This window comes from Ambystoma mexicanum, chromosome 3p (genome assembly GCF_040938575.1).
Source record: "Ambystoma mexicanum isolate Mex_15411 chromosome 3p, UKY_AmexF1_1, whole genome shotgun sequence".
Classification (NCBI taxonomy): domain Eukaryota; kingdom Metazoa; phylum Chordata; class Amphibia; order Caudata; family Ambystomatidae; genus Ambystoma; species Ambystoma mexicanum.
In genome coordinates, this window is record NC_090925.1 from 806,369,789 (window position 1) to 806,397,512 (window position 27,724).

Genomic DNA, 27,724 nt, shown 5'->3' on the forward strand with positions numbered 1-27,724 from the left:
TGGGTTATGTGCACATTACAAATAATAAAAACAAACAAACCATTGATTTATTTACTCATATGGCTCATTTTACACCTTTATACAAACTGCCATCCTCATCTGAACTTGCCGGAATCTTCCTGGAACACATATTCCGGCTTCATGGTCTACCCTCCGAGATCATTTCTGACCGAGGACCCCAGTACATATCCCAGTTCTGGAAACAATTATGTTGTATACTGGGAATCCAACGTGCCTTGTCCTCAGGTTATCACCCACAGAGCAATGGAGCCACTGAACGTGTAAACCAAACTCTAGAACAGTATCTTCGTTGCTTCACCACCAAGGTCCAGGATGATTGGTCACTCTTAATACCTGTGGCCGATTTCGCTTACAACAATTCGGATCATTCAGCTATCAAAACCAGTACTTTCTTCTGTAGTCAAGGATTTCATCCTTCAGTCGTACCATCCATTCTTCCACACCCTACCCCAGTTCCTGCGGTTGATTCCTGGATTGAAACCCTTATTAATGTACACAAAGAAGCAAAAGAACACTTAGAAAAGGCCTGAAGAGACGTTAAACATTATGCTGACTCTAAAAGAAGGCCTGGGCCTTCCTATTCAGTAGGGGATAAAGTCTAGTTATCCTCGAAGCACCTTCCCTGACATCTGCAACCAAATAAATTGGCTCCCAGATATTATGGGCCCTTTTCTATAAAAGAAATCGTCAATCCAGTGGCCTTTCAACTTCGACTACCAAAATCATGGAAAAGGATCCATCCAGTCTTCCATACCTCTCTGTTGAAACCATATCTTCAGCCATCTCGAACAGCTCCAAAATCTACCCCAGTGATTGTCAATGACCAACTCGAATATGAGGTGTCCAGAATCTGACTCTAGGTACCAACGTGGTCAGCTACAATATTTGGTCGAATGTAAAGGATACCCTCCCAGTGAGCGCACATGGGAACCCATGTCAAACATGAATGCCCCGAGGCTGGTTCGAAGATACCATCTTATCCATCCGGGCAAACCCGGAGGAGCTGGGCTTCAGAGGAGGCATACTGTCATGAACCGTCGCCTGCGTCCCTTCTGGACTTTGTGGTCCCTGGCCCATAGGGGATTGAATACAATAATCCTTCCAACATGGCTGCTTGATACGGAACGCTGCTTGTCAGTCTCTGCGCTCCATGCTCTACGTTCTACAAAACCGACATGCCCCCGCGGCTCTGCGCGTCTCAACGCTACCGCCTGCTATAGTTGGACGTGTTTTGCCAGAGTTCGCTCTGAGCTTTCTTCTGATTCTTGGTTCCCAGTTCCTTGAATTCCTCTTCCTTCCACCCTTTCCTCTGCCTTACCTCCAATCTTCCTGGATTTTCACCCACGCTCGGGTCACAGCGTTCCGTGCCTCCGAATGCGAGCATCATTTCTTCCTGGTCATCTGAACGTATCCTGGAGTTGGATTGTGAACAACACGCTGGAATCCGAGGACCAGCACACAGGTTTATACAAATCCCGGACTGTGAGAAAGAAGACACCACAGAAGGTCACAAGCAAACAACAAAAACAGGTGAGAAGGGGAGAGATTTGTGACAAATACCTCCTCCTATCATCCCATTCCTCTTATTAACAGGGACAATAACATCTCTTCCAAATTGTTACCCAACCATCAGGCTATCATGTTTCGGTCTGTGATATATACATCAATGAACATGTGTACACACCTAGATGTTCTAACGTGGGGCATAAAAACCTGGCCTTAGTAGCAATTGATGTAGCAGTACAGGCAGGCCTCCCTCAACCTGTACTTTTGTGGATGCAGATAAAGCAAATTGCAGGGCACGGTGGAGGATAGTTTGGTCAACAATGAATGCTATGGCATTTCCAGACAAGTTGGTCAGTGTGAGACGACTCTTCTACATACATTTGGAGGCGACCATGATTTTTGTTGGTCAATAATACATATGGTTATGGGAAACACAAGGAACATGGCAGGGTTTCCCCATAACTATATCCCCAAAGCTGTTTGCACTCCATGTCGAACCATTTGAATAGCTTGTCAAGGAGGATAACATGGTGATCTCATTTGGTATTAATTGGTTTGGAGACTATGGTCGCGCTACCTATGCAGACAATATCAATGTCTATACCTCTAAGTTAACTGCAGGGTTTAATTTGGGGCAATTCCGGGCTATGGCATGAATGAGGAAAAACAAACCTCATTTGGTTGGAAAAGAAGGGGCAGTTGTTAAGCATATTATTAATCTAGACACCAAATTCTTGATAACCCCTCTATGTAAGATAGTCTGAATATGGACTGTGCTTACCAAGATACAGTCATGGTCTTTGACTGTTGGGGTGTGGTTAATCAGAAGAAGGCCGGACTATGTCGGGTCATAGCTAAAGATGTTTATTTAACAACAAAAAAAGAAAACGCCTATCTAGCCCTATTGCTGTGAGGATGTGCCCTTCTAGCACAACTAAAGCTAAGGGTGCACGCCAAGTCCAAAATAAAAAGTAGTCAGACGGAATCATAACCAACAAACCGGCCCTACCACTTTAGAAAACACCTAACTGAAAGGGAAAAGAGAGGCTTGCACAATAGGCTTGGTATGGGCTTCAACCTGGCACAACTTGTAATTGACTTGCCCTCAGTCTTAAGGTTCCATTAGAAAATAATAGTATAGTCTTCACAATCTTCGTATCGAGTCTCTGGGTTAAAATTATAATTTTCTTCTGTATGGTTTCACTCTCCCTTGGATAAAGAAAACTGTTTCTTATTTTACTTTTCGGAGCAATTATTTCAAATGTGCAAATCCCTCCAGGATGAAGTTTTATTTTTTTTACTCTTTTTATTGTCATTTTACAGTTACAACTCACTGCCACTATAGGGGTTTACAGCTCACGAACAATAGTGAGGAAAAACAACACATAAAAAAGATAATACTGTGGTTCGAAATTCCGCCTCCCGTCGTACATCCTCTTACAGATATGTTTTACCAATATTGGGACCGCACCAGTCCCGGTAGTCTGGACCTACGTCATTCCGCATCATAGGGCCCCTTTAGTGATGTCAATCTCACACTGCCTTTACCTCGCATCTTTGGTCCTCATGGGTCTCTCATCGTCAGTGTACCCAGGAACTGTATATACTCGGGTGTAAACTTCAGTCAACCCCATTGTGGTCATGAGCTTGCGTAATGAGCTACTGCACATATGGCACCCAAATATCTCTAGGTCTAGCTTAGGTATGCATCTTTCTGGTGTATTATGTGTCCATTTCACTACAGTACAAAATATCCTCCCGCCATTGCTCCATTTTTGGGACCAATCCACTCCCCCACACCACTGCCACTCGTTGTTCGGCTAGGGGCAAGAGCAACCCAACCAGCCTTTTCCTTTGTCTTGGAATGTGTTTGGTATAACCCAGTAGTGCGACCATTGCTGTAGGTTCCACCCTCTCCCCCACTATCCCACCTAGCATCGTAAACACCTGTTCCCAGAATGGTTGCAACCTCTGGCACCCCCATGCAATGTGCTGAAACTCCACTGGTGAGACGGTGCATCTTGGGCACTAATCTTTAGTATCTGGGAAGAATTTGTGCAACGTTGACGGGGTGTGATACAATTGATGCAAATATTTAAAATGAATCAACTTGAATCTGGTGTTGAGAGCCACCTTCCTCATCTCTCCACAGCAGTAGGCCCATGTTTCGTCTGATATTGTGCACCCTAATGACTGCTCCCATTTCCTCCGAGATGAGTCATCACGCATGGCCGTAATGTCACAAACTCATATTGTAAAGAGTCGATACTACCTTACTATTGCCACCTCGTCCAAGCATTTTATCTAGCAGAGGAGATACCTCTGGTTCATCAGGGAAGGTGGGGAATATTTTTTCAGAGATTCTCTTAGCCGAAAATACAAAAAGAGGTCTATGGAAGCAAGTACTCCTCTACTCTTTATCTCATCTATTGTCAAAAATTGCCCGTTCAGGGAACAGATCTCTAAAGCAGATTATATTCAAACTCTTCAAGCAACCTGCATATCCCCTCTCGCTTGTATTTGGCACCCCTGGGGTGTATATAATTGGAAGGCTCAGAGAGTAAGTGACTTCCCCCTTTGTTTTGCGCTCAATATGGGCCCACGACCTGCAGGTCAGCTCCACCGTGTTGCTCACCTTCTCGGTCCGATCCGACGATGTCAACACAATCACTATCAGAAGAAATTGGGCCACCAGAGCCCTATCCACCTCCACATGCCTTCTATCCCCTTGTTCCCCAAACCAATAGAGGAGAAACCCTGCCTGGGAGGCTTCGTAGTATATTTCGAGATCTGGCAGCGCCAGTCCCCCTGTCCAAAGGGGCCACCCACTTCCCCCAGGACACTCGTGCTGGTTCCCCCACCCAGATGAACCTAGCTCTGTGAAGTACTCCTTGCAGAGTGACAGGGGCACATTAAACAGATAAAAAGTGTGGTAGTAGCACCATTTTTACAAACAATATCCTTCTGTAGAGATTTAATAGCAATTCCACCCACCTGTTCATTGATGACCTGTCCTGTTCCAGTACTTTGCAATAATTGTGCTCATCTAGTTCATCTGGGGATCAGGTAACATTTATTCCCCCAAGTACCTAGTATAGGTTTCATTCCATTGGAATCTATACTTATCGTCATAGTGTCTAGTACCTGCTGTGAGCGGGAATAATACCGATTTTGTAGCATTGATCTTTAACCCGGAGAAATCCCCAAAAACCATCACAGCTCCCATAATGGAACCCAAGTTGTGGCTTGGGTCCATGACAGAGAACCATACCGTTTGCAAAAAGGGAGACAACCATCCTGTGTTTGCAGTTGTATCCCTCTGTGGAGGTGCTGCTTCCTTAGCTAAGGGTTCAATCACTAGCGCAAACAGCAACGGAGAGAGGGGGCACCCCTGTCGCGTGCCTCTCTCCAAGTATATATACTAGCACTGGGTAGGGTGTAGAGCAACCCGACCAGGGTGACAAATCTCTCCCACATCCCCACCCTGCGCAGTACTGTAAACAGAAGGTAGTGATTTAATTGCTGATAGGACCTCTTCCAATGAGATAGGGCAGTCTAACCATTCCCTTTATTCTGCTGTGCACCAAAACACCACCACCTGATCAAGTTAATCGTCCAACTCATGCTGCACTGCTTGAGTATGTGAGGAATACAAGTCACTGTAAAATGCGCAGAATTCCTGAACAATATCTGCATTCCATGAATTTCTCCTCTCCCTGTTCGTTGCTAATAGATACAACATGGCCGTTTGGCATATCTGACCTCGCTGCTCTCGCCAGCAGCCTCCCAGGGTGCTATCCCTCCCCATATTGTCACACTGCCGCCCTCCCAAGGAGAAACCTCACTTCCCGCTGAGCTAACGCTCCAAATACCTTCAACTGTTCTTTAATCTCAGCCTGTTTGGCCATTCCGGTCGCAGATATCTCTGCTTACAACTGCCCTATCAGAGCCTCACACTCTGCCAGTTGTCGAAATTAGCTTTAATATCCCAGGCATTTTGAAATGCATACCCCTCTAATGACACATTTAAAAATCTCCCACAGTGTCGCAAAGGATTCCACCGATCACAAATTCACATCGAAAAAGTCAACAATGGCTCTAGATAACTATTCCCGGAATAACCCATCCGTCAAGCATTTGTTCTTAAACACCCTGGCCAGTCTCCCTCCCAATCTGCCAGGCACTGTTAAGGGCATCACCATTGGTGTGTGATCGACAACGTGCGTGTCATGAATGTCACCACGTATACCCAGCCTACAATTGTGTTAGAAACCAGAAAATAATCCAACCGGGAAGTTGAATTATGGACCGAGGAATGAAACATATACCCCACACCCTCCGGGTGTATAATCCTCCAGACAGTGGGCCTCACTATGACTGTGCCGGTCCGGTAACAACTGTGCCGGTGGGCCTACCGGGACCATTGTTACCGGACCGGCACAGTACGACTCTGCAGGTGGGTGCCGTCCTGCCTACCAGTGAGAAACAAAATAAGTTCCCAATTTGGGAACTCACGTCGCCTGCAGACTTTCTTGTATCTGGAATACCAGACCAACAATTAAAGTTTTGATTAAACAGTATTTCAAATCGTATTGTAAAGGGAACTTTGTATTATATAAATTCAAAAAGCAAAAAAGTTAAAAGAAATGAACATTCAATCAGATGGGGTCACAAGAACCAATCTTAATTTTATTCGTGATGTTGAAGCTGTGGATGGACCAACGCGTTTCGAGTGATTCAATACTCTTCATCAGGGGCAAATCAAATTTCTAGAAAAAGATATACATACAATATTTACATTAAATTATTTGTAAAACATATTTTTTCTTAAATCCAAACATCATAGATTAAAGATATTGAAAATATTGAAAAAGTGGACCATTTCTACATCCAACAGGTAACATAAGGCCTAACAACATTATTTTGGACATGCTGTCCTGCATACCAGTGTCAGACCTGGCGGGCGGAATGGCACCCCCCGCAGAGTTTCACGGAAACACCAGCCCCGTTAACAGCGCCGGTGCTTCCGTGGTCCCCATTCCCATTGAGTCCTTGGGGACTAAAATGGGAATGGGGATTTACAATTTTCCAGCGCTTGACTTCCCGGAATGCCGGGGTTGTAATCCCCCGGTGTTACTGGCAAGCCAGGCACCAGTAAATCTAGCAAGTCCGGCGGCAACCCTCTGGTAGCTCCAGCAGGGTTACCGCTGGACTTGTAATGAGGCCCATAGGGTCACATTACGAGGTTACCGGGAACTGTGCTTTACTGAGGCCCACTGTTTACTTCCCAAGTCCAAAATACATCCCGGAGTGTGCATGTCACTTTAGGCAATGGCCCAAGGGTACCCCCAGTCCTGTCCCGATCGGAATCCATTACTGCATTAAAATCCACTGCCCAAATGCTCTCCTCAGGAGGGGTCCCCTCCAGCTGTCGTGTTATCCACCCTAGGGTTTCCACTGAATCCTTCGAGATCCATGACATCAGTCGACCACCACTCAGCAACCAACAAGTTCCCCCGACCTTAACCAGAAACAACCGTTTGGTTACCTTAGAGAACATACTTCCTCTTCTCTAGCCCATTGTTAACCCCCACATGAACATAGATAAGGATCCGGCCAATTTGGTCGAATTATATAACCAAAATCTACTCCAAGCCCTAGACCAAATAGCCCCGCTTAAATCGAGGAAAGCGAAACCACTAGCTCGCTTAAATAAATGGTTCTCACTAGACTTGAAAGCCTTGCGAAAATCCAAAAGATGTGCGGAAGCTAATTGGAAAAAAAAACCTCTACTCAGAGTAAATAAAACTTCACCACTGCTTCTAACACCTACAAAGCTGCCATTGTGAAAACTAAAAGCAACACATTCAATAACAGAATTCAAAACGCCAAGCCCAGCTCCAAAGAGCTCTTCACCATCCTTAAAGAGCTGGACTCACCCACCTCCACACTGGAGGCATGCATCAAAGATGCCCTCTGGTGTGCAAACATTCAAAAGGCCCTTCTCGACAAAATCCCATTATTACAAGCAAAAATCAAAGCCAAAAAACGTAGCCTCGCTTCAAGCGTCAAATCAAGGGAATTCCATTCTCCTCCATCTAAATCCTGCAGCCTATTTAAATTCACCCCAGTGAACACCAAAGAAGTAGAAGCCATCATTGCTAGCCTAAAGCGTTCTAGATGCCAGGGCGACATCTGCCCTACCACAATCATAAAGGAAGGTGCAAAGGAATGTGCGCCCTTTATCACCTCCTTCATTAACTCGTCATTCGCATCCTGCTCGGTCCCTAAAAATTTTAAAGATGCTTCGGTCATGCCGCTTATCAAAAAACCTAAACTTGACCCAAGCATCCCAACCAACTATAACAGCCCCTTTCCTTTTGAAAATCTTGGATAAAGCAGTTTATATCCAAATACAGAACCATCTCAAAGCCAGCAATCTTTTGGGTCTCCGAAAATCTGGGTTTAGACCTAGACATGGTACAGAAACAGCCCTCTTGGACTTAAAAATCCAGATCGATGAAACTAAAGATAATGGGAATCCTACCTTACTCCTCCTACTCAACCTATCGGCAGCTTTCGATTTAGTCGATCACAATATCCTAACTACTCATCTGACCACAGCAGCCTCTTTTTCCTCCAAGGCTGCTGCTTGGATCCAATACTTCCTCTGTGACAGAACTATGAGGGTCTTTGCCCCCTCAGCCTCAGCAGAACCTTCTCCAATCACATGTAGAGTACCCGAGGGCCCCTGCGTTCCCCCAAACCTATATAACATATTTACAAAGCTTCTGTTTGACCATTTAGACGACTTGGGCATCTCCTACACGAATTATGCGTACGATACACAAATTCTCATCACTCTTTCAGGCTTCTATTCCAAAGACTCCACACTACTAAACGAAATATACCTCAGAATTCAAGCATGGATGGCAAAGCACAGTCTCAATGACGACAAGACAAAGTTATTGCTCATCGGCTTCAGGCAGAAACTTAATATACTAATAAACTATATCCCCAATACACCTCATTCAACATCGATGGGAACATCATCAAAGTGTCCAAGGATCCCAAAAATTCAGGAGTCTACTTGGATTCCACCATCTCCTTATCCAGACAAGTAAACGCAACAACATCGGCTATGGCCTATACTTCTAAATTAATTAATACATGCAGACCCTTCTTGTCCACCTTTTGTTGCATCACTCTTGCGAGAGCTCTCATACTCTCCAAATTGGACTATTGTAACACTTTGTACTTAGGCACTAGTAAGTGTAACTTAAATAAGCTGCAAGTGTTGCAAAACAACACCCTCAGAACGGCCTTAAACATCCCTCAATCCCACCACATTTCATAAACTATACGCAACAATAACTGGCTCCCCATTCAAGACAGGATATTCAGAACCCTCATGATCACCCACAAATGTCTATCAAATTCAGCTCCCAAATACGTAGTTGATACATTTTCTAAAAAACAATCTTCCAGACCCACCATAGCCAACTACGTACACTGCCTTAACATGCCCAAATTCAAACTACACAAAGCTGGTGGGACCAGCTTCCCAGTGCTGGCAGCCAAGACCTGGAACTCTCTCCCCCCTGCGCTTAGAGCGGAACCATCCTTTCCATCCTTTAGAAAAAAGGTATAATCTTGGATCTTATCCCAGCCCACATAATGACGACATTGCACTTCCGCCCCCTCACCCTTGCTCACATTATCTGCCATAGAGGACCTTCGCCTTGATATGTGATCGTATAGCATGTTGTATAAAACTGTATTACACTTTTCAGTTAGGCAAGCCATGACTCTACTATGTAACCCAAATCAGCTGCCTTACAATTCTCTTACTATATCATTACTTTCATTGTTTTTTGTATTACTATGTATTCCATGACTATGTTGTAACATTCTGTTGTATTCTCAAGTAAAAGCACCCAGATACCCTTGGGTTAGGTGCACTATACAAGCAAATAAACAAAACTAATCTAGGTTGGGGCCATAGAAATTAGGGTGAGTATTCGCCATATACTATTAAGGCACGCCCCTTTTGATCCTTAACATGCAAAATCCCTCTCACTAGTATACACCCCCCATAGAGTAGGAGGAATAGGAGGCAAAATAGCGATGACAACCGCATGTTTGCCCGAATTTCGGTTCTCTCCCCGGGGTCAAGGGAGTTTCCTGAAGAAACGCTATGTCCACTTGATGACGGTAATGCATGTACAGAATTACCTTACAGCATTTAGAAGGGCAGTTCCAGCCCCTGACGATCCATGTCATACACTCAAGTGTTCTGGCCATCTTGTCGTGACATTTTCCCCATTTTCCCACCAGTTCCCAAATGTGAGGACTGCAGCCCTGCGTCCCCTGACTGATTGGCGAAGTAAGGCGGCCTGAAAACCACAGCATTCTCCCAATTCCCCTCCCAATCCAATACTCCCCACCCACACCAGCAACTCCTATCTGCCAGTTAAAACCCACACACCTCCCCCCACAAAACAAACTTGTGCTGCTGCATGAGGACGCTCCCGGGCCCAGTCATTCAAGCGGCCCAATTAACATACATGACTCTGACTGCCATTTGCTAGGGTTGTCTTCTTCTCTGCTAGCCTCAGATATCCAATGTTTCCAGTTTTATGGGGTTTACTCCAGGACAACACACAATCATCATATTCCACTCAGAGTTTGGAGGGGAATAGCATTGCATATTTAATGTCTCTCTCCCAATGTCTTTTTTTCACATCTATAAAGGTCTTCCTGGATGGCTGCACCTTGTCCGAGAAGTTTGGGAAGAAGTGGATCGATGCTCCCCGATATGTCAATGACGTTTTCTCCCTAGATTACCGCAGGGCTCGGTCTCTATCCTGGTAATTCAGTAGTCAAGCAATTATCGGTCTTGCTTGCGCACCAGGCACTGATCTTTTATCACTGGGGATGCAATGAGCTCTCTCCGCTATAAATACCACAGAGAAATCTTCATTTCCCAAGTCTTCCCTCAGCAGGTCATCCACCATCATCTCCACATTGCGCTGATCTGCCGTCTCAAGCACCCCAATAATTCTCAGGGTTTTTCTGCGTGACCGCGATTCAAGGTCAACCTGCTTGTCCGTCAATTCCTCGAGTGCTCTCCTAACCAGGGCTAGGTCTTTTTGTGGCCGTATGGGATACATCCTCAACAGTGGATACCCCGGCCCTCGACCTCATCAAGGCACTCATCATGTCTATCCAGGCGTACCTGCATATGGTCCACCTTGCATGTCAGTGTGTCCATCTTCCCATCCAGAGACTGAATGCTCGCCTGCACCTGACCGAGCATCGTTATGATATCTCTGAGTGCTCCTCATGGATCCATCAGGGGAGTCTGAATGGTGCTGGCCCGGGTGTCCTCCCTTGAGACTAGTTATTCGGCTGACGTAGGAACCTCGAGTTGCAACTTCGATTGTTGTTTGCCAGCTTTCTGTGATTTCGATATGGTATCTCTTTCCAATCATGGTGCTATCTCCATTCCGAGTGTGTGTCCACTGTGCCTTCTAGAGGCCGCCCCACTTAGCAAGGATATGTGTTGCCCTTTTTACTCCACTGTTCGCCACCTCCACCTTCTCAATGTCCTCGTCTCTCTGGGTATTCAAGGTGTCGGAAAACAACTTTCCGTGGTGACGGTCCGTGTATTGATTATCCCAGGTCCAGGACCAGCACAACACCACCTTAGTACTGCGCCTGTGCCCCCCCCCGCATGGGATGCGGGGGGGGGGGGCACAGGCGGGAGACAGGCACCCGTAGGCTCTCAGATTCCGAGTCCTATGCACCATCTCCGATCTGGGGAACTTAGTGTGAGTCACCTGATTAGATAGCTCTTCCTAATGATGGGTCCCGTCGATTGCAGGCTCCTGCCAAGGTGGTAGCTCACTCTCTCCCCCGCTATTGACCAGATATATGCTGGTTGGTGTCCCAGGTTCGGGCGTAGGCCTCGAATTGGGGCCTGTAGCGCTGTATTATCTGCTCAAGGATCAGCGGACAACAGCAGCCCCTACTTTTAGTCTACTTCAGGGGGGTTGTAAGGCATTCATGGTATCAAACAGTCAAGACAGACCATTGATCACAGTTCATGGATGTTTATTGAACTTGGGTTGAACGCCTATCTAAACCTAAACCTAAGGATGGGAGCAAGCTACGACCATCAAATAATAATAAAAAGAAAAGTGTTCAAGAACTAATATGTCAGGATAGTTGAGCAGTTGGCTTCCCTTCCCCATGTTTTCAGCACTGGGAAAGGCAGCAGGTTCGAGCTACGCACAGAGTCTGTCTTCTCTGCCACAACAAGACAGTTCAATGCATATGTATCAGGGCCTTCTGCCAAAGCCTCTTTCTTAATAACAATCTCTTACTGTAGAGGGCCTGTCGTTACAAACAAGCACCAAAGTTCCTTTCTTATCAGGATTTTCACATTCACATGTTCTCGCTTCCAGTGTTCATAATGGGTCTCCCTCCTTCAGTCTCTGACCCCTTTTTACCACAATGTTCACAATTGGTCTCCCTCAATCAGGCTTTGATCTATTTAGCACAATATGAACACTTGGTCTCCCTCATTCGGGCTCAGACCGTGGTTCTCCCTTTCTGTGTTTTCCTCTTGATATCAAAAATTGAAGACTTTCGAATGTGCAATGGGTTTTGCTTAAACCATCGCAGGACCACTTCGATTCATTTCACACAATGTTCTTGCTAATCTTCTACTTTCGATTCTGCCACTTCCTGGCTGGATACCTTACAGAGACCTTCGATTCAGCACCCTCGTGGTTCCTGACCACTCCGTCACTGGTATTGTATTTTGCTCCTTTCTTGTTCAAACATTCATCAGCAATTAAGCTTTCCTTGTGCCTTTCATCACATGCGTTCCAATCTTCGTTCTTGCGCTCTTTACACAATGTTGCTGCTTGCAACCTTGTCGTCAACACAGGCCAGTTTTGCATGGGTGTCAGCCCCCTGGGGCTGAACCTTCCACAACTCTGACTTTCCCTCTTCCTCCTCCTCCTCACCTGACAAATAGTCCAGAACTGAAAAAATCTGCGGTCGGCGGGCTCGATAATCCTGCTTCTTCTTCTTCTCTTTTTTTTCTGAGTAAGAGTCTCTCTCCCGGAAGGAAGCCACAGTGCTATGCTGTTAACTAGCACCGCCTGTGGCCCCTCTCCCGAAAGGGACGAGAAGGGGAAAAAGCCCACAGGGCACAAAAAACCCCAACTGTAGGTAAGCAGTAGCTGATGTCCGTTCTGGAGGATGTAGAGCAGAATGCGGACTCCAAGGATGCCGTGGACAGGGCCAGGAGCCAGCGGAGTGTTGACACCAGGTACGGGAACCAACCAAAAGCTCCAGAGAGCAAACGGGGAAAGAGGTATGGAAACCAAGCGCGGAAGTACGGGAACAGAGCGAGGGAAAGAGGCGGAGTAGAGACCCCAGAGAGAGAGAAAGTATTTTGTAGCGGTGCCTAGAGGAGGCAGTACCCAGAGAGAAAGCACAGGAAAAGAGATAAACTAGCGTTGTAGCAACCGAGAGAGAGCAGCCGCAGGGAGGCTGACCGAAGCGGGTTGCAACGCACAGTGAACAGGGAGGGCGTGGCTAATAAGCCTCCCTGTCCGCTGTTGCCGCAACGCTAGACCGCTGCCGTCAACGTCAGAGAAACGTGACGGTCAATTCAATGGTGGCCTGCAATCCGCAATCTGGACCACAGGGTCCACGGAAGGCGGCGGCGCGTGACAATGGGACTCCCCAACTCACTGTCTGTGTTGATCTCTTTTGCGCTGCTTTAATCTTGGAGCTAAGGACAGTGCCACAGTGGCTGCTGTTCCTCCCCGACTTCCCAGGTATCTCCGACACACAATACATGTTTATTCAGTCTGGTTTCCTAGCCTTATCTGCTTTCTAATCTGAAGGATTCTTGAAAGTAACCGCTTCTCGCCGAAAAGATCAAGGGTATCTCCCTCCTTGCATACCCTTTTTGGTTTGCCGTCTTCCTTTGTCCGTTCAGCTGCTGTTGGAAAAAAGTACTGTTCCTTTGTGTGCTATGCCTCACTCAGAGTGTGCTTGCGTGCTCCGCCTTTTATCCGTGTGAGGAAGTTTAATGGAAGTGAGGTGGGAGCGATTACCAGTAATTTCCTGACCTTGCCTGACCATAGTAGTGGACATGTCAGGTACAATGCTTGGGTGTTAATCTGTTTTCGCCTAGAGTGGGCTGTCCGTGTGAAAGTGTTTGTGAAGGGAAAGGGGGGTAGAGTTTCTGAATATCCTATCGGGTAGGATGGGGTAAAGGTGTTACATGGAGGGGGATACCTTGTCTTGCCATCAGGTGTCCCACTTCCACCACCCTAACACCCCTCACCCAGGTGATCCTCTTGCACTGGTCCACTCCCAGGGTCTATATCCAAAGGCAATGGCCATGGCCTGGCCACCTGAGAGAGAGACCCCCCGCCGGGACTAGCAGGTGAGACACCTTCCGGTTTCCCACAGGGAGGAGGGATGTGGAAGCGAGCTCTGGGTGGATAGTCCCCTCTCTCCCACAGTGCTGTGCCAGGCTTCGCACTGCGCTCGATACCTCCAAGCCGGATCAGCAACTCCGGCGTGGGCCGCTCACCAGCAGCAGTTCGGGGCTTCCAACGTTGCCCTCCCTGAGGCACGTCTAAGCTGATGTACTCCGACCGAGTACGTTACCCAGACTCACAGTCACCAGTGAGTAATATGGGCTACCCAGAACGCCCCAATCCGGCCGCCAGACTCCCGTTACGACTCCGGACTAAGTTCTCTGCTCCTCACTTGGGCTGTCACTCGGGGTGCTGCAAGATGGCCTCCTCCACCCCTTACTCCAGAGGCGAGTCTCCTGTCCCTCGCTTTGGACCTGGCTGGCCAGGTAAGCTTTCACTGCGCCGTCAGTATCCATGTCTCATTCTCCGCCACAAGGGTGCACAGGCCCCCCAAAATTGCTGTGGGTGTCCCCAACATGTTCAGGTTCATCACTAGATGTCTAATATAGATGCAGCAAGCCGAATTCCGTCAGTATTCTGTCCGGGGCTATCTAGGGCTGCATTGGAGCTCACAGGCCTGTGGCCATTTTGACGGGGCTCTCCAGTGTCCCTCCTCCAGGATTACTTTAAAAGACATTTCTCTGTCTCCTGCCTTCGTGGTACTTGCACTCCCCAAGGTCCTGTGGCTCTTTAGAAGGTGTCTTGTTTCTTAATCAAAATATTTACCTTAGGGCGTCCGCCCGCTTGGGTATTGCAGGTTTCCATGTTCTCATGCACTTTGCTGGCCTTGCGGCAGAGCATTCACCTTCCTTTCACTCTGTTGCCGCTAGGATGTATGTCCACCTGTCTTTGGTAGCCTGGTCGGATTTTCAGACTTCATGTACTTCACACGCTCTTTCACTTCGTTCTTGATAAGGCGTGTGCCCAGTTAGCTTCTCTTGATATCTTGTGTTTTTGGTGGCTATTCCAGCCTTAATATACAGTGTTTGTATCCCTTTCAATCGGTTTTAGCGGGCCGTATGTGTGTTCCATTCTATCTGTTTCTTGTTCCTGCGTCAGTTTTGGTACTCCTGGAAACCAACAGTGCTTAGCATCACTGGCACTCACCAGTTGGTAGCGTTTATCTAAACTTCGGTACATCTTGGCAGAAAAGACACTTGGCTCTGCGGCTTGACGTGGCTGCACCTCTCCAGGACATTGATACACTGATGCTACAGAGGCTCACCTCTGCACAGAAGTTTCTCTCCTACCTCTGTAGGAGTCCACCATTCACAGTTCACTCTCTCCTTATGCACGTCACTAAAACAAAAGGAATTGTGTCTGTCTTCCTTGATCATGGCATTCAGCCGACATTTAGCATTACCTGAAGCCAATAGAGACAAAACAACGATCTTTGTAGGTTATAGTCATAACAGGAGATGCCAAAGTCTTTCCAACATTCATATGGGCAGAAGAACAAATTACTTACCCCTGGTAATGTTCTTTCGATTGGATGTTCCTCTCACATATTCCTCATCTTTGGTATACTCCAATATCATGCTTGCAGGTCGGAAACTTTTTTCAGCAGAGGGAGCTGTGCGTCGTCGTCGGTCTTGTGTCCCTCGAGAACCTCTGTCCTCCTCGAGTACAACGTTGATGTATATATGGCACGCACCACGCCTGTTGCCTCAGTTAGTGTTTTTTTTCTCTCACCAATACAGCACTCTCGAAGATGAGGATACTTGAGTGTTAACAGAGAGGAAGGTATAAACCACCAAATCTCCATCTTGACAGCGGGGAAGGATGGGAGAGTGATGAAGAATAAGTGGGAGGAACATCAAGTCGAAAGAACATTACCAGCTGCAAGTAATTTGTTCTTTCGAATGGATTGTGTCCTCCCACATATTCCTCATCTATGATATTCTCCCATAGCAGTGTGTTGCGGGAGGAAGGAGGAAGAGTTTTTATTCTTGTTTAATTTTGGTTTATGCTATGTAACACAGCCATTCCAAATCTGGATTCCTGGCCCGAAAGGGAATCTAAACAGTAATATATCGCAAATGTATGCATAGAAGACCAGGTGGCAGCATTGCAGATGTCTTGTAGCGGTACCCCTCTCTGGAGGGCTAAAGAAGTGGCTACACCTCTGGTCGAGCGGGCTCTTCGGGAACCTCTTTCCTGGCCAGGTTGTAACATTCAGATATACAAAGTATGATCTACCGAGACATTGTTTAGTGACCGCTTGGCTAGAAACCCTGTTGATGTAAAGCTCAAGGCTCTTCTAGAGTCAAGCGTTTGTTATCTCTCCTCCTCTTTAGATGGATGAGGAGGGTAGAAGGCTGGTAAGACAATCTTTTGTGTAAGATGACATTCTGACACTATTTTTGGCAGAAAAGAGGGAAGAACCCTCAAAACTACCTTGTCCTTATGAAAGACTGATAATGGTGGTATTGATAACAAGGCCTGAAGCTCGATCACTGTGCGAGCAGAAGTAATGGCTGTTAAGAATACAGTTTAAGAAAACAGTTTTTAAAGACAACATCCTAAGTGGACAAGAATGTAATGGTTCAAATGGAGGACCCATCAGGAAGCTTAAAACTTGGTTGAGATCCCAGACCGGAACAATAAAAGGAACCAGTGGGAAGATGTTGGTCAACCCTTTCAGAAATTGGATAACTATAGGAACCTTGAAGTAGAAACCTTGTCCCGGAGAGTGCTTGAAACTGGACAGCACAGGCAGATAGCCCTTTGTTGTAGCAACTCCTGTGGGAAGATGTTGGTCAACCTTTTCAGAGGATGACTATAGAAACCTTGAAGTAGGAACCTTGTCCCGGAGAGTGCTTGAAACTAGACAGCGCATCCAGATAGCACTTGGCTGTAGCAGCCAGTAGCCCCTGATGGGTTAAATGAAGTAGAAAAGAGAAAACTGATGGTGTGTCACAAGTAAAAGGATCAATTCTTTTATCTCTAAACCAGCTGCAAAATGTATTCCAACACAGCAGTATGAAGATTTTGTTGCTGGTCTTGTGGCCGAAAGCAACACTTCCTTGACATCTTCCGGAAGATCCCAATCTTTGTACCTCAACTTCTCGGAAACCATGCGTGGAGATTGAGGGTCCTGATCTCTGGATGAAGAATGCGACCCCCCTCTTGTGAGAGAAGGTCCTGATGAATTTGAGGGCAGATGAACATTTCCAGAAGTTCCAGGTACCACATCCTCCTGGCCCAGTCCGGGGCAATAAGTTTCATGGATTTCCGAAATGTTCGTAGCCTCTGGGGAACATGACAGGGACTGGCAGAAAGGCTGGTAGAAATGCTTATAGAAGTAGAAATTCCCAGTCCACTAAGAACACGTCCACTAGAGCTCCTCTTGAGGGAAATTCCCTGGAACAGAACTGTTCACACTTCCGGTTGACACTGGTTGCAAACGGATCCACTTATGGGGTTCCCCAAAGGGTGACGATATCTTGAAGGACTTGTTGAGCTAATTCCGACTCTTGGGAGACTGCGCTCTGCCTGCTCAGAGCGTCCGCCGCCGTGTTTTGTTCTCCGGCCAGATGAACTGCCAACATAGAGATTCCTTCTTGCAGTGCCCAAAACCGGAGCTGCATTGCCTCTATGCACAGATGTAGTGACCCCACACCTCCTCTCTTGTTAAGTTAATGCATGGCCACTGTGTTGTCAGTCATTATCAGGACACTCTTTCCTTGTACAGAGGGTAGGAGGGTCATCAGCGCTAGTCTGATTGTCCTCAGCTCCAAACGGTTGATATGCAGCTTGGACTCCGACAATTTGACGTCATACTCGAGGAGGACGGAGGTTCTCGAGGGACACAAGGTCGACGGTGACGTACAGCGCCCTCTGCTGAAAAATGATTCCGAGCTGCAAGCAGGATATCGGAGTATATTGGAGTATATCAAAGATGAAGAATACATGGGAGGACACAATCCAAATGGTGGTTTGGACTGGGAGTTCCTTATTGGAATGGGATTCCTTGTCCCCAAGAGGGCACTCACTCGAAGTGAGGTCTCACCTGCCCAGACCCCTAGGGAGGGTCTTGCTTAGCAGGCTCACATCCCTAGCCTCAAAGGGGTTGGCTCCCATCTGAGGAGAAGGAATGAATTGTCCAGATTCATCACAGTTGTTTCTCCCCATTTCAGTATCAATAGGATCTACCTTGGTCAAAATTAATCTTTTTCTCGGTTTTTACATATTGTTCATGATATTCTAAACCACACAGAACCAGTCTCAGAAGAAGCTGTACTTTCTCATGTAAAACTTTCTTTGGGGTAACTTCTGTAAGAATATGAGGTGTTGGGAGATTGGAGGCTTTTCCCTCTCAAACTTCACGTCTGGATTACTGTGGGTAACTTAGGTTGAAAACCCAAGTCCCTAAACATTTATACAAAAACGTCTGGGAGCCCCTCTATCGAGACCGAACACAGCCAAATAACCTGTTCTCTGGGTAGGCTCCCACTCGGGAGGGTCTACAACCACATATTAGCTCACTGTACCTTTCACAGTGTAGAAATATACATTTCCATATCAGTCTGGTCTCACCCACCGGGCCAGTCCAGCACCGAAATGCTGAGCAGATATAAATACCTAGGTAACATGTCTTCCCATACCAAGTTGAGAAACATTTTCAAGTGATATCCTGTTTCATTTGTAGTTATTATGAACCTTCTTTATGGGTTTTAACCGGTGGCTGTTTGGAGTATTTTATGTTATATGTTATTGTATGATTTTGCCTGCACACTGAGGCCCATGGATGTGTTGCGTTTATATAAGAAATAAATAAAAATAGACTGCTGTTTGTGCAGAAATAACTAGTAGAGATTATAGGGGTTGTAATAAGGAGCTAATGACTTCAGTAGCCAACGTGTGACCATCCCTCGCAGGATTTCGTTCACATGTTTTTTTGTATTCCACACTGGCCTACTACTGGACATTTGTGTTAAAAAAAATTGAGTGCAATCATGGTTATACCCTCGAAAGAGTATACAAGCCTTTTTATAATTCGCAGGCTCGTTTCTTGCATCTCCAGGCCCCTCCCCTTTCAGGGCTTACGTATAGTTGGGGCTTCCCCCGTGTAAGCCCTTGTTCCCTTTTCTTGGTCTCCTGCAGATTCTCCTTTCCTCAGAGGTCATATTCTTCGTCCCAGTGGAATGGGAATTCAAAGGGACACTTTTTCTTTCCTGTTGATAATAACACATTGATCTTCTCTTTCTAGATATTTTCACAGGAAGGGTTTGAAGATGGTATTTTTGAACGACTTCTAGGCAGTTCCTCAAGGGAACAGGAGTCCTTGTCCCCAAAGGCGGAGCCTCTCCTGTTGAGTTCTACCCTTAAGGAAGGTATTGCAGGGCGGGCTCGCTTCCCTCGCCTTACAAGGGAGACTCCCCCTTGGGGAGAAGGGGCACATTCGCACGATTTGTCATAGCAGGTAGCTTGCTTATATTTGAATGTTGCAGATGGTAGACTTCTATAACCAACAAATCTCTCTTTCTGGCCTCCTTAGCACGCTCTCTTGCAAGAAAGAAAATCAGGAATTCAAACACATACCAGCCCTTATGTGACAAATACAGTCTGCATTTTAATCCTGCAATAACAGAACTTTTGAGTTTGCAAATATTTCTTAATGTCTTTGAATTCCACATTCCTTTTGATATGGGTCCTACTCAGACATAATTTTAAATGTATACACGATAATCAAAAGGGTCAGAATAAAGGATGGTTGCAGCAAGTATTGGGAAATTCTTACCGTCTTCAGACGTGTAGGTTATAAATGCTGGGGAAGAAAGGGGAGAAATTATGAAATCATTAGTGATGGAAGACATTGGTTTACAGGAAATTGGCAGGGTTCGCTATTATAGCATGGCAGATGCTTCCCCACACCCCAATTCCACTGAAGACCAGCTCTGCATTGCGACTAACATCCATGCCACCATGCCCCATTCTATTTGGACGATGCTAGCCTGGTGGTCCTGTTTTTTTCCCTTGTTTTATTTTCTGGAACTTGCAGTACTGCATTGAATAGTAAAACCAGCACTACAAGTCCCAGAATGGCAAGTCAAATCAGGACTGTACTACCATCTCCTGAACGGAATGGGATGAGTTGACATATAGAGCAGTCGTCAAGGTTAAACTGTCAGCAGTGGTCTAAGTGCCAACATGTCCCTTTCATTCCATTATGCATTTAATTATTTATATTTATTGTAATTAGTCAAAAGACTTTTTGCAATCATTAACATAACAAACAAGATACAATACATACATCAGCTATAATAGCAGCAAATACCCTAAAGTAAAATAAATAAAATACATTTATACAGTACTTAGCAGATCAGTCATCACAACGGACATACTAGCAGAAAAGGCATTAATAACATCAATGATAGCAATAGACAATAACAAATGACAATCAATATATATCTTAGCAGCAGCGGTCCTAGGCTAAAAATGATTTTATAACTATGGCAAGTCTCTTGGCAATCACATTCCAAATCCTCAAAAGTGTTATGTGGACTGAGTGTGAGGGTGAGTTTAAACAGTAAGGCCAAAAGTCATCAGACTTAGAGTCGTAGTCATAGACAAGACTCGTGTAGGTGCACATGTAAACAGTACTCAAAGGGGAGCACTCTGGAAATAGGTGCTTAGATGTTTCAGTAGCTCCATTGCACCTACATATACGACACACTAGTTGGTCCAGTGCTAAATTCATTTGTGCACCTAATTGCATTTAATAATACAACAACCTTGATCTGCAGAGTTGAAACTTCTTGGTTGACCAGTGCAAGAACAAAATGCAATATCTCGCTATAATTGGAGAGGAGTACTGCGCTGGTAAGAGAATTTAGCTATCAAAAGTCCCAGCTTTCTGTATGCTAAGCATTCTGTGCATATTTTAAGGGGACTGAAGAAAGGAGCAAGCGTGAACTGGCTACTGAGGGTGAACAATCTGTCTTTTCTGTGAAGCAAAATGGAATTGTGTGTGTGCACATTTAACTTAGGACATATCAAAGAAACTAAACAAAGAGCGATCACAAACAGAAACGGAGAAGGAGAGCTAGAAAATGCAAAGGAAAAAGTCACAGGGTTCTTTGCCAGTTTACAAATAGCATGCACTGTGCACTGAAAAATACACATAGGAAGAGATATTGGACCTTCCGGACTGTGCCGTTTTAAGGCTTGTCAGGCTCTCCTAGCCCAATCCTGTTGAAAACCTAAATCAGATTACATATCAGTGTGCACTGCTGTCGCTTTTTTATGTCCAATGCATTCTCTAAAATCAGTTATATGTTTATTATGCCATGATTGTAGGGGAAGCAGGCGCTTAGAAGAGATGATGTGTAAAGCTGGCCACACATTAGTTGTGGTTGGATGCTCGGATTTCCAGAATTTACAATCTAATTTAGAATTGCAAATCAAATTCCCAAATGGCATTTCTAATTCACAATCAAAAATCAGAACAAGGATTCTAAAACTGGCAGCAGAAGCGACAGCAGTTTAAGCACTCAGCTCCTGCAGCCTCCTGCTAATCCAGTGAAATAGCTGAAAAATGCCTCAGTCGGTTGATTCTCCAACAGGAAGGGGAGGTAGAGAAGGAGAAGGCGATAACGAAGAAGTGGTTACAGAAACCTCTGCAGGAAGCCAACCTTCAAAAAGAATCAAAAAAGAAGATTTGATTCTGGCTCGTACAGAGGGTCAAACGACAGAAGATTATCTCATCACTGTAATGGTTGGTGTTGTATTATCCATTGGAGAAATTAAACAAACTGTGCGAGAAATGAGACAACATCATGTTCAGGTCAAAAAAGGCACAGCAGAGCTGGAGGAGAGAGAGTTTAAAATTCTGAAGTCTGAAGATAACATTTAAACTCTGGAAAAAATATATTTTGGACCTGTCATTGGCGATGGACGTAGCTACTAGGAAGATAGCAGAGCAAGAAGATTTCTATAGGTCTTATTTAAGGATTTGGGGCTTCCATGAAGATGTGGGAAAGGGTACACCTATGGAATTCCTTCAGAAAATCTTGCCAAAAATTCCTGACCTCCCGCCTTGGAAGATACTAGAGACTGAGGCAACAGGGGATGCTAATACAAGTGGATTGCTGCGTCCAGCAAGCATTGCCATCTCAACCCGCACATCCCAGCTGTTTTGCTTTTTGAGGTGAAACAGAGGCATTTACTGCTAATACACTAATATCTGAGACTGATAACAGCACAGGGCTTGAAATAAACAAAATATGTCTTGCATCATATATCAGTTGTGACGAATCCCTAGATGTCGTCACTTCTCCCCAAGGAGGAGCCCCTTCCCATGAGGCCAGGGCGGTGAAGCCACTATATGATAATCCCCCTGGGGGTGGTACTCAATGGGAGTATCTCATGGGAGAGCATCCCCCTCTGGGGATCAGGGATAACATTTTGGGATATGACGCGTGTGACCACTCCAGCCCAACATCTCTTGCCCCCCACTACCATGTATACCCCATTACATCTGTGCAGACTCCATCCCCTTCTTTCCCCTCTGACCCGTCTCCTTCTTCAACCTCTATGTATTATTACCAAGTAGGAAGTACTGGGATGAGGAAGAGCAGTGGGAGTGTTAACTACTCAATTACTGGGACAAGCTGGCCCTGCAGAGTCCTGGAGGAAGAACATAGGACACAGACAAAGGACTTGCACAGACAGACTAGACCCTGCTGGCAACAATGTATAAAAACCAATAATGGACTACCGACAACCGGTAGCCGCGAGTGACTGCAGCTGCACGGCGCACCAAACACGGGAGTTACTTGCGTTCATGACCAGAAGGAGAGGAGCTCAGACGGCGCTGGCAGTCGGCCGTGCGTTGGTGCCTGGGTGCTCGCAGGAGCGGACCTGCACAGAGAGTCGGGCGTAGAGGCAAGCAGACACAGGTTACAGTGGGAAACGCTGTCCCATCCGCGCCGCATAAACCAGACACCGGGGATGCCCAGCTGATCCTTTGTTGCCTCTAGAAGCCCCGGGGACATGCCAAAACCCAGAGAGAGGTAAGGTGTGGCATGGAGATCCGAAGGTGAAGCAGAAGTGCCCCTTGAACTGGTGCATTTTGCTCTTCCTGGAATCCTATGTAGTCCAGTCACTAGTGTGTAACCCAAGGACGGACAGCATATAATCCTCCTCCTCCTCGTCACAGTGGCCAGGTCCAACCCACTGACCACCAGGGAAAGGTCAAGGACCCCTACCAGCAGAAAGAGAACCATAGAGGGAGAGTCTCTCGACCCAGTGGTCAGGTCCAACCCACTGACCACCAGGGAAGGATCCAGGACCTCTGTGAGCAGCAATAGAATCACAGAGGGAGAGTCCCTCGTCACAGTGGTCAGGTCAAACCCACTGCCCAATGGTCACTAGAGAAGGGGCGAGGACCCCAACCACCAAACTATAATCCTGGGAAGGAGAGTCCCTCATTACAGTAACACAGATAAATCCACTGGCATTTCTTGGCAGGATAGTGAACTAAGTGGGTCACAGTGGGGACGCCTGGGTCGAGGACCCTACCAGTTTATGTACTGAATTGCTGAGAATCCTAAAAGCAACCGAGAAGCCAGAGAAAGAGAATGATTCCCCCTGGTTTTGTGGAACTGTGTTACCGAAGTGAAAGAGAAGCCAAGGTAAGGGAGTAATTCCCCCCGGTGTTGTTGAACTGTGTTACACAAGTGAAAGAGAGGCCAGGGAAAGGGGGTCATTCCCTCTGGTGTTGGTGAACTGTGCAACCAAGTGGAAAAAGACCAGGAGAAGGGAGTCATTCTCCTAGTAACCAAAGGTTATAAAGGCTTTCTGATACAGAGCGTTAAAGAAAAAAGCTGTGTGTCTGCCAAGGAGAAGTGTTTTAACTTTGCCTTTTTGTGTTGGAGTTTTGACCCGAGGAAGGGCACCATTTCCCTAAGAAGAAACCAAAACCTGGAAGTGAACTTTTATCCCCAGTCCAGAAGAAGGGAGTCATTCTTCTGGACCAAGAAGGTCTAGTTTATCTCTACTTTAGTTCTGAGTGCAAGGGACAAAAGTAGGGTTTTGACACAGGACAGAGTACCATTGATTTACGCAGACATTCTGATGACACCCTTAGTATTTTAGCTAAAACAGGTGTAAGTGTCTTAGCTAAAATACTATAGCTTAGCTAAATGGTGGCAACAGAAAAGAAAGACACAAGTGATCACAGTTCAAGGGTGTTTATTGAACTGTATGATGGGTGAGATAAACGCCTAATCCAAACCTAAATCTAAGATGGGAGCAAGCTACGACCATCAAATAATAATAATACAGTGCAAGTGGAGTCTAGTCAATACTAAAGAAAAACTATTGCCAATCCTTACCGTTATGCTACGAAATAGTGGGGGGTAAAGTTCACAAGAAAAGAAAGAAGTGTTCTAAAAAATGATAAGTCAGGATGGTATAGCCAGGGTCTCCCTTCCCCACGTTTTTAGCACGGGACAAGCGTGCGCATTGCAAAGTACATTGAAGTACTGTTCGTGCTGTTACTATCTACGTGCTGGATGCTGGCTGTTACATATGTGCAGGAATCCTTTGGAAAGTGAATACTGTGGCTCCGCCCACTTTTACCCAGGAAGTTCTATATATTGTATCAGCCACGCGCATCTGCGCAGTACATTGAAGTACTGTTCGTGCTGTTACTATTTACGTGTCGGATGCTGGCTCTTACCTACGTGAAGGAATCCTTTGGTACAGAGTTTCGACCCATTGTTGACATTTGCTACACTTTGGACCTTTTAACCAGTGTTGAAGTGGCAGTGATATAACTTGGAGAGTCCTCTCATACACGTACTTATTGTTCTCCACTTTAATTGTTTTTAGGAAAGTGAATACTGTGGCTCTGCCCACTTTTACCTAATTAGTGCTATATATTGCATCTACGTGCGCGCATTGTGAAGTACATTAAAGTACTGTTCGCTGTTCATGTGGCGTGGGCAGTGGTGAGTGTGAGCATCTACATGAAAATCTAGTGTCCTGTTTAGCTGTAAACTGGGAGGTGTGCGCACTGTCTAGATCGAGTGCCTTGCTAGTTCCAGTTAGACTGTCTCCAACGTCCCTAACTCAAAGTGTGCATTCATTTAGATTTGATCTTATGATGTGTTGTCTTTCCCAACGCGTCTATTGGAAAAAAGAAAAAGAAAAAACGGCGAGCATTGTGGCTTGGTTTCTCTTGTACTGCAGTACTGCTAGTGATTACGAAGTCTTATGCTGATTTCGGGAAGACGGAAGTCGGGTGTGCGGCTGAATGCGGTATTCCGACACTCGTCTCCCTTTATTTGACTCTGTACAGTACTTGATGAGCGTTTAAATGTTAGATTTTCGATGTTAGCACATGAGAACTGTCGGTAATAGCAGCTGATAGCTGCAATAGTGAAGTTACCAGTGTACTAGGGTACTAGTGTATCAGTGTACATTTTGCCCTGTTATAGATTTGCTCTGTTATTGATCGTATATACACAGATATTAACACAAATAGTATCTAGAGGTAATAAAGGTAGGAGCAAACAATAATGTTCACATGTACTGTAATCTAGAAAAAGCAGTACTTAAGTCTCGTAAGTATGGATCAGCCGCTGGTAGGTAACGGCAACAGAGTTATGACAGATTTCTTAGTGTGTGACCCAATACTGGATACTATGATAAGCCCACAGAAACCTATGAGGCAATGTCGCAGGACATGCACCACGAAAACCATTATGAAACCTTCTGGTGGTATTAAATAAAACAAAAATGACTACATATTTCTCTAAGGTTTTAGCTTTGAATAAAATATATGAAGACATTGCTGCAAAAGAAATTGCCAAAGACCTTAGAGTGCCATTGGGATGTGTAGGTGCTAAACTTAATGAGGCTGTGTTTCTCCCCCTGTTGAAGTGTTTAGGATTCAAAGTGGAGAAGATAATATAGATTATGCTATTTATAATATTCTGCTTCTTGGTACCACTACTGAGCAAGTAGACTTGGATTAGGGCTCAGAAAACAAAAAAGAAATTGTGAAACTAATTGTGATGCAGTAGAGAAGGATTTTGTGACAGTAATGGTACATAGTGATATATACGCAGAAAGTGTAATCCCTTTTAATCTTGAAACTAACTTGGATAAGCCATGTAATGAACCGGATGTTGTATATTTGGGACACATTACAGAAATATTCATGCCATGTCATGCAGATATTGATCCCTTAGTGTTTTTCGAAGCTGTGGAAAACGATTGCAAATCCCTGCCTGAGTGCAATGTTACAAAAAGATGAAGAACGAAAGAGTATGGTATCTATTGTAGGAAATGAGCAGGGTGAGTATGTCTACTGATACATCTAACAAAAGTATGAATGAGGTCAGCTTCAATAGCATGTCCTGTAACAACATGTTTTGTGCTTTGGATAATCGCTTGACTACATCAGTGGCAAAATGTGAATGATTGGAGAATAAACTGAATATCCAGTCTATTCTCCTACACAAGAGCATTAATCGTGGTCGCAAAACGGTGCGTAATCAAAGCACCTGCACCGATCCTGTTGAAACCATGGTTCTAATGCCAAATAAAATTACCATTGCTCCGCCATTAAGGACGGAAGTAAATGGTGGTAAAGGTAAAACATTTGGTTTAGTCAAGCGTAAGGTAAAAACAATTTCTCAGGCCTTTATGTACAATAATCGTGTGAAATTATGCAAGAATGCATGTTTGGTGAGTGAAACAGTCTGCCCCAATATCGAACCTACACAGGATACAGTGAATGTCCCCGGCCCTGCGTTGAATCTGGTGGTGCCTGCAGATTTGCTGTTAGCACTGCCAGAGAATTCTAACAATATGAGCGCAGCTAACAAAGAAAATTGTTGAATAGGTAGTGGGCAACAGGCTGACCAAGAGGTAATAAAAGGTATGTAAGACGAGCTGTTCTGCTCTTGGTTGCAACTGTACATTGCAATCTGGATCGAAGCGTCATCTAAGCTTCCAGATCTTTGGTCCGTCACCTCAGGTAACCTATCCTCTTCGACATCAGTAGTGGCTGCGTCAGCTAAAGGTGGGCTAGTTAAGGCATTACAACTCCAGCCTGTCTCGAGCATAGCAAATCTACCACCATTAAATAGAACAGTAGCGCTTTCTATTCTACATTCCGTGGTGGCACTAAGAGTGATAACTTCGGATGACATCATGATTGTAGATCAGATTGAATATATATCTGAGCATGTGACAAATGTGTGGTTTAAAGTTGTAGCTACATTAGACTATATTTTGAGATATGAGGATGAGCTTTACAGGTTAGGTTATACATGTAAGATTGTGTTGATGCCACCTGTCAAGCTCCGGCCTATTCACAGTGCTGAATACTGGTACTTAGGTAAACCAAAATAAGATACATGTGGTAGCTAAACAAGTGGGTGGTTTACTTCCGTCATTTGCTGACCCTGGATTAACAAATAGTAGCACACTGAACAAAAAGAATTGGTTAAGCTCTGCAGCCAATGTTGAAGATGGTTATTGGCACTGGTTACCGTCTGTCTTTAAACAGCACTTTGGATTAGTGTGTCGATGATGAACATTTATTGTGTTCCTGGAATACACAAGGTTTTGCCCATCTATTTGGAGATGATGGATTGGTCTCTCAGATAGATATATTTGCATTAGTTGTATTACAGGAAACATGGTTGGTTGACAAAGTACATTTT

General features: G+C 45.3%; 1 protein-coding gene across 2 annotated transcripts in view; it reads right to left on the minus strand.

The window, feature by feature from the left end:
* Positions 1–27,724, minus strand: part of LOC138580911 (serine protease 27-like) — a 761,370-nt gene that overhangs the window by 563,962 nt on the left and 169,684 nt on the right. For both annotated transcript variants that reach the window (XM_069651842.1, XM_069651841.1), the window contains exon 2: positions 19,783–19,809. In XM_069651842.1, coding sequence (XP_069507943.1) covers positions 19,783–19,809 — 27 coding nt within the window. The remainder of the gene's footprint in view (positions 1–19,782; positions 19,810–27,724) is intronic.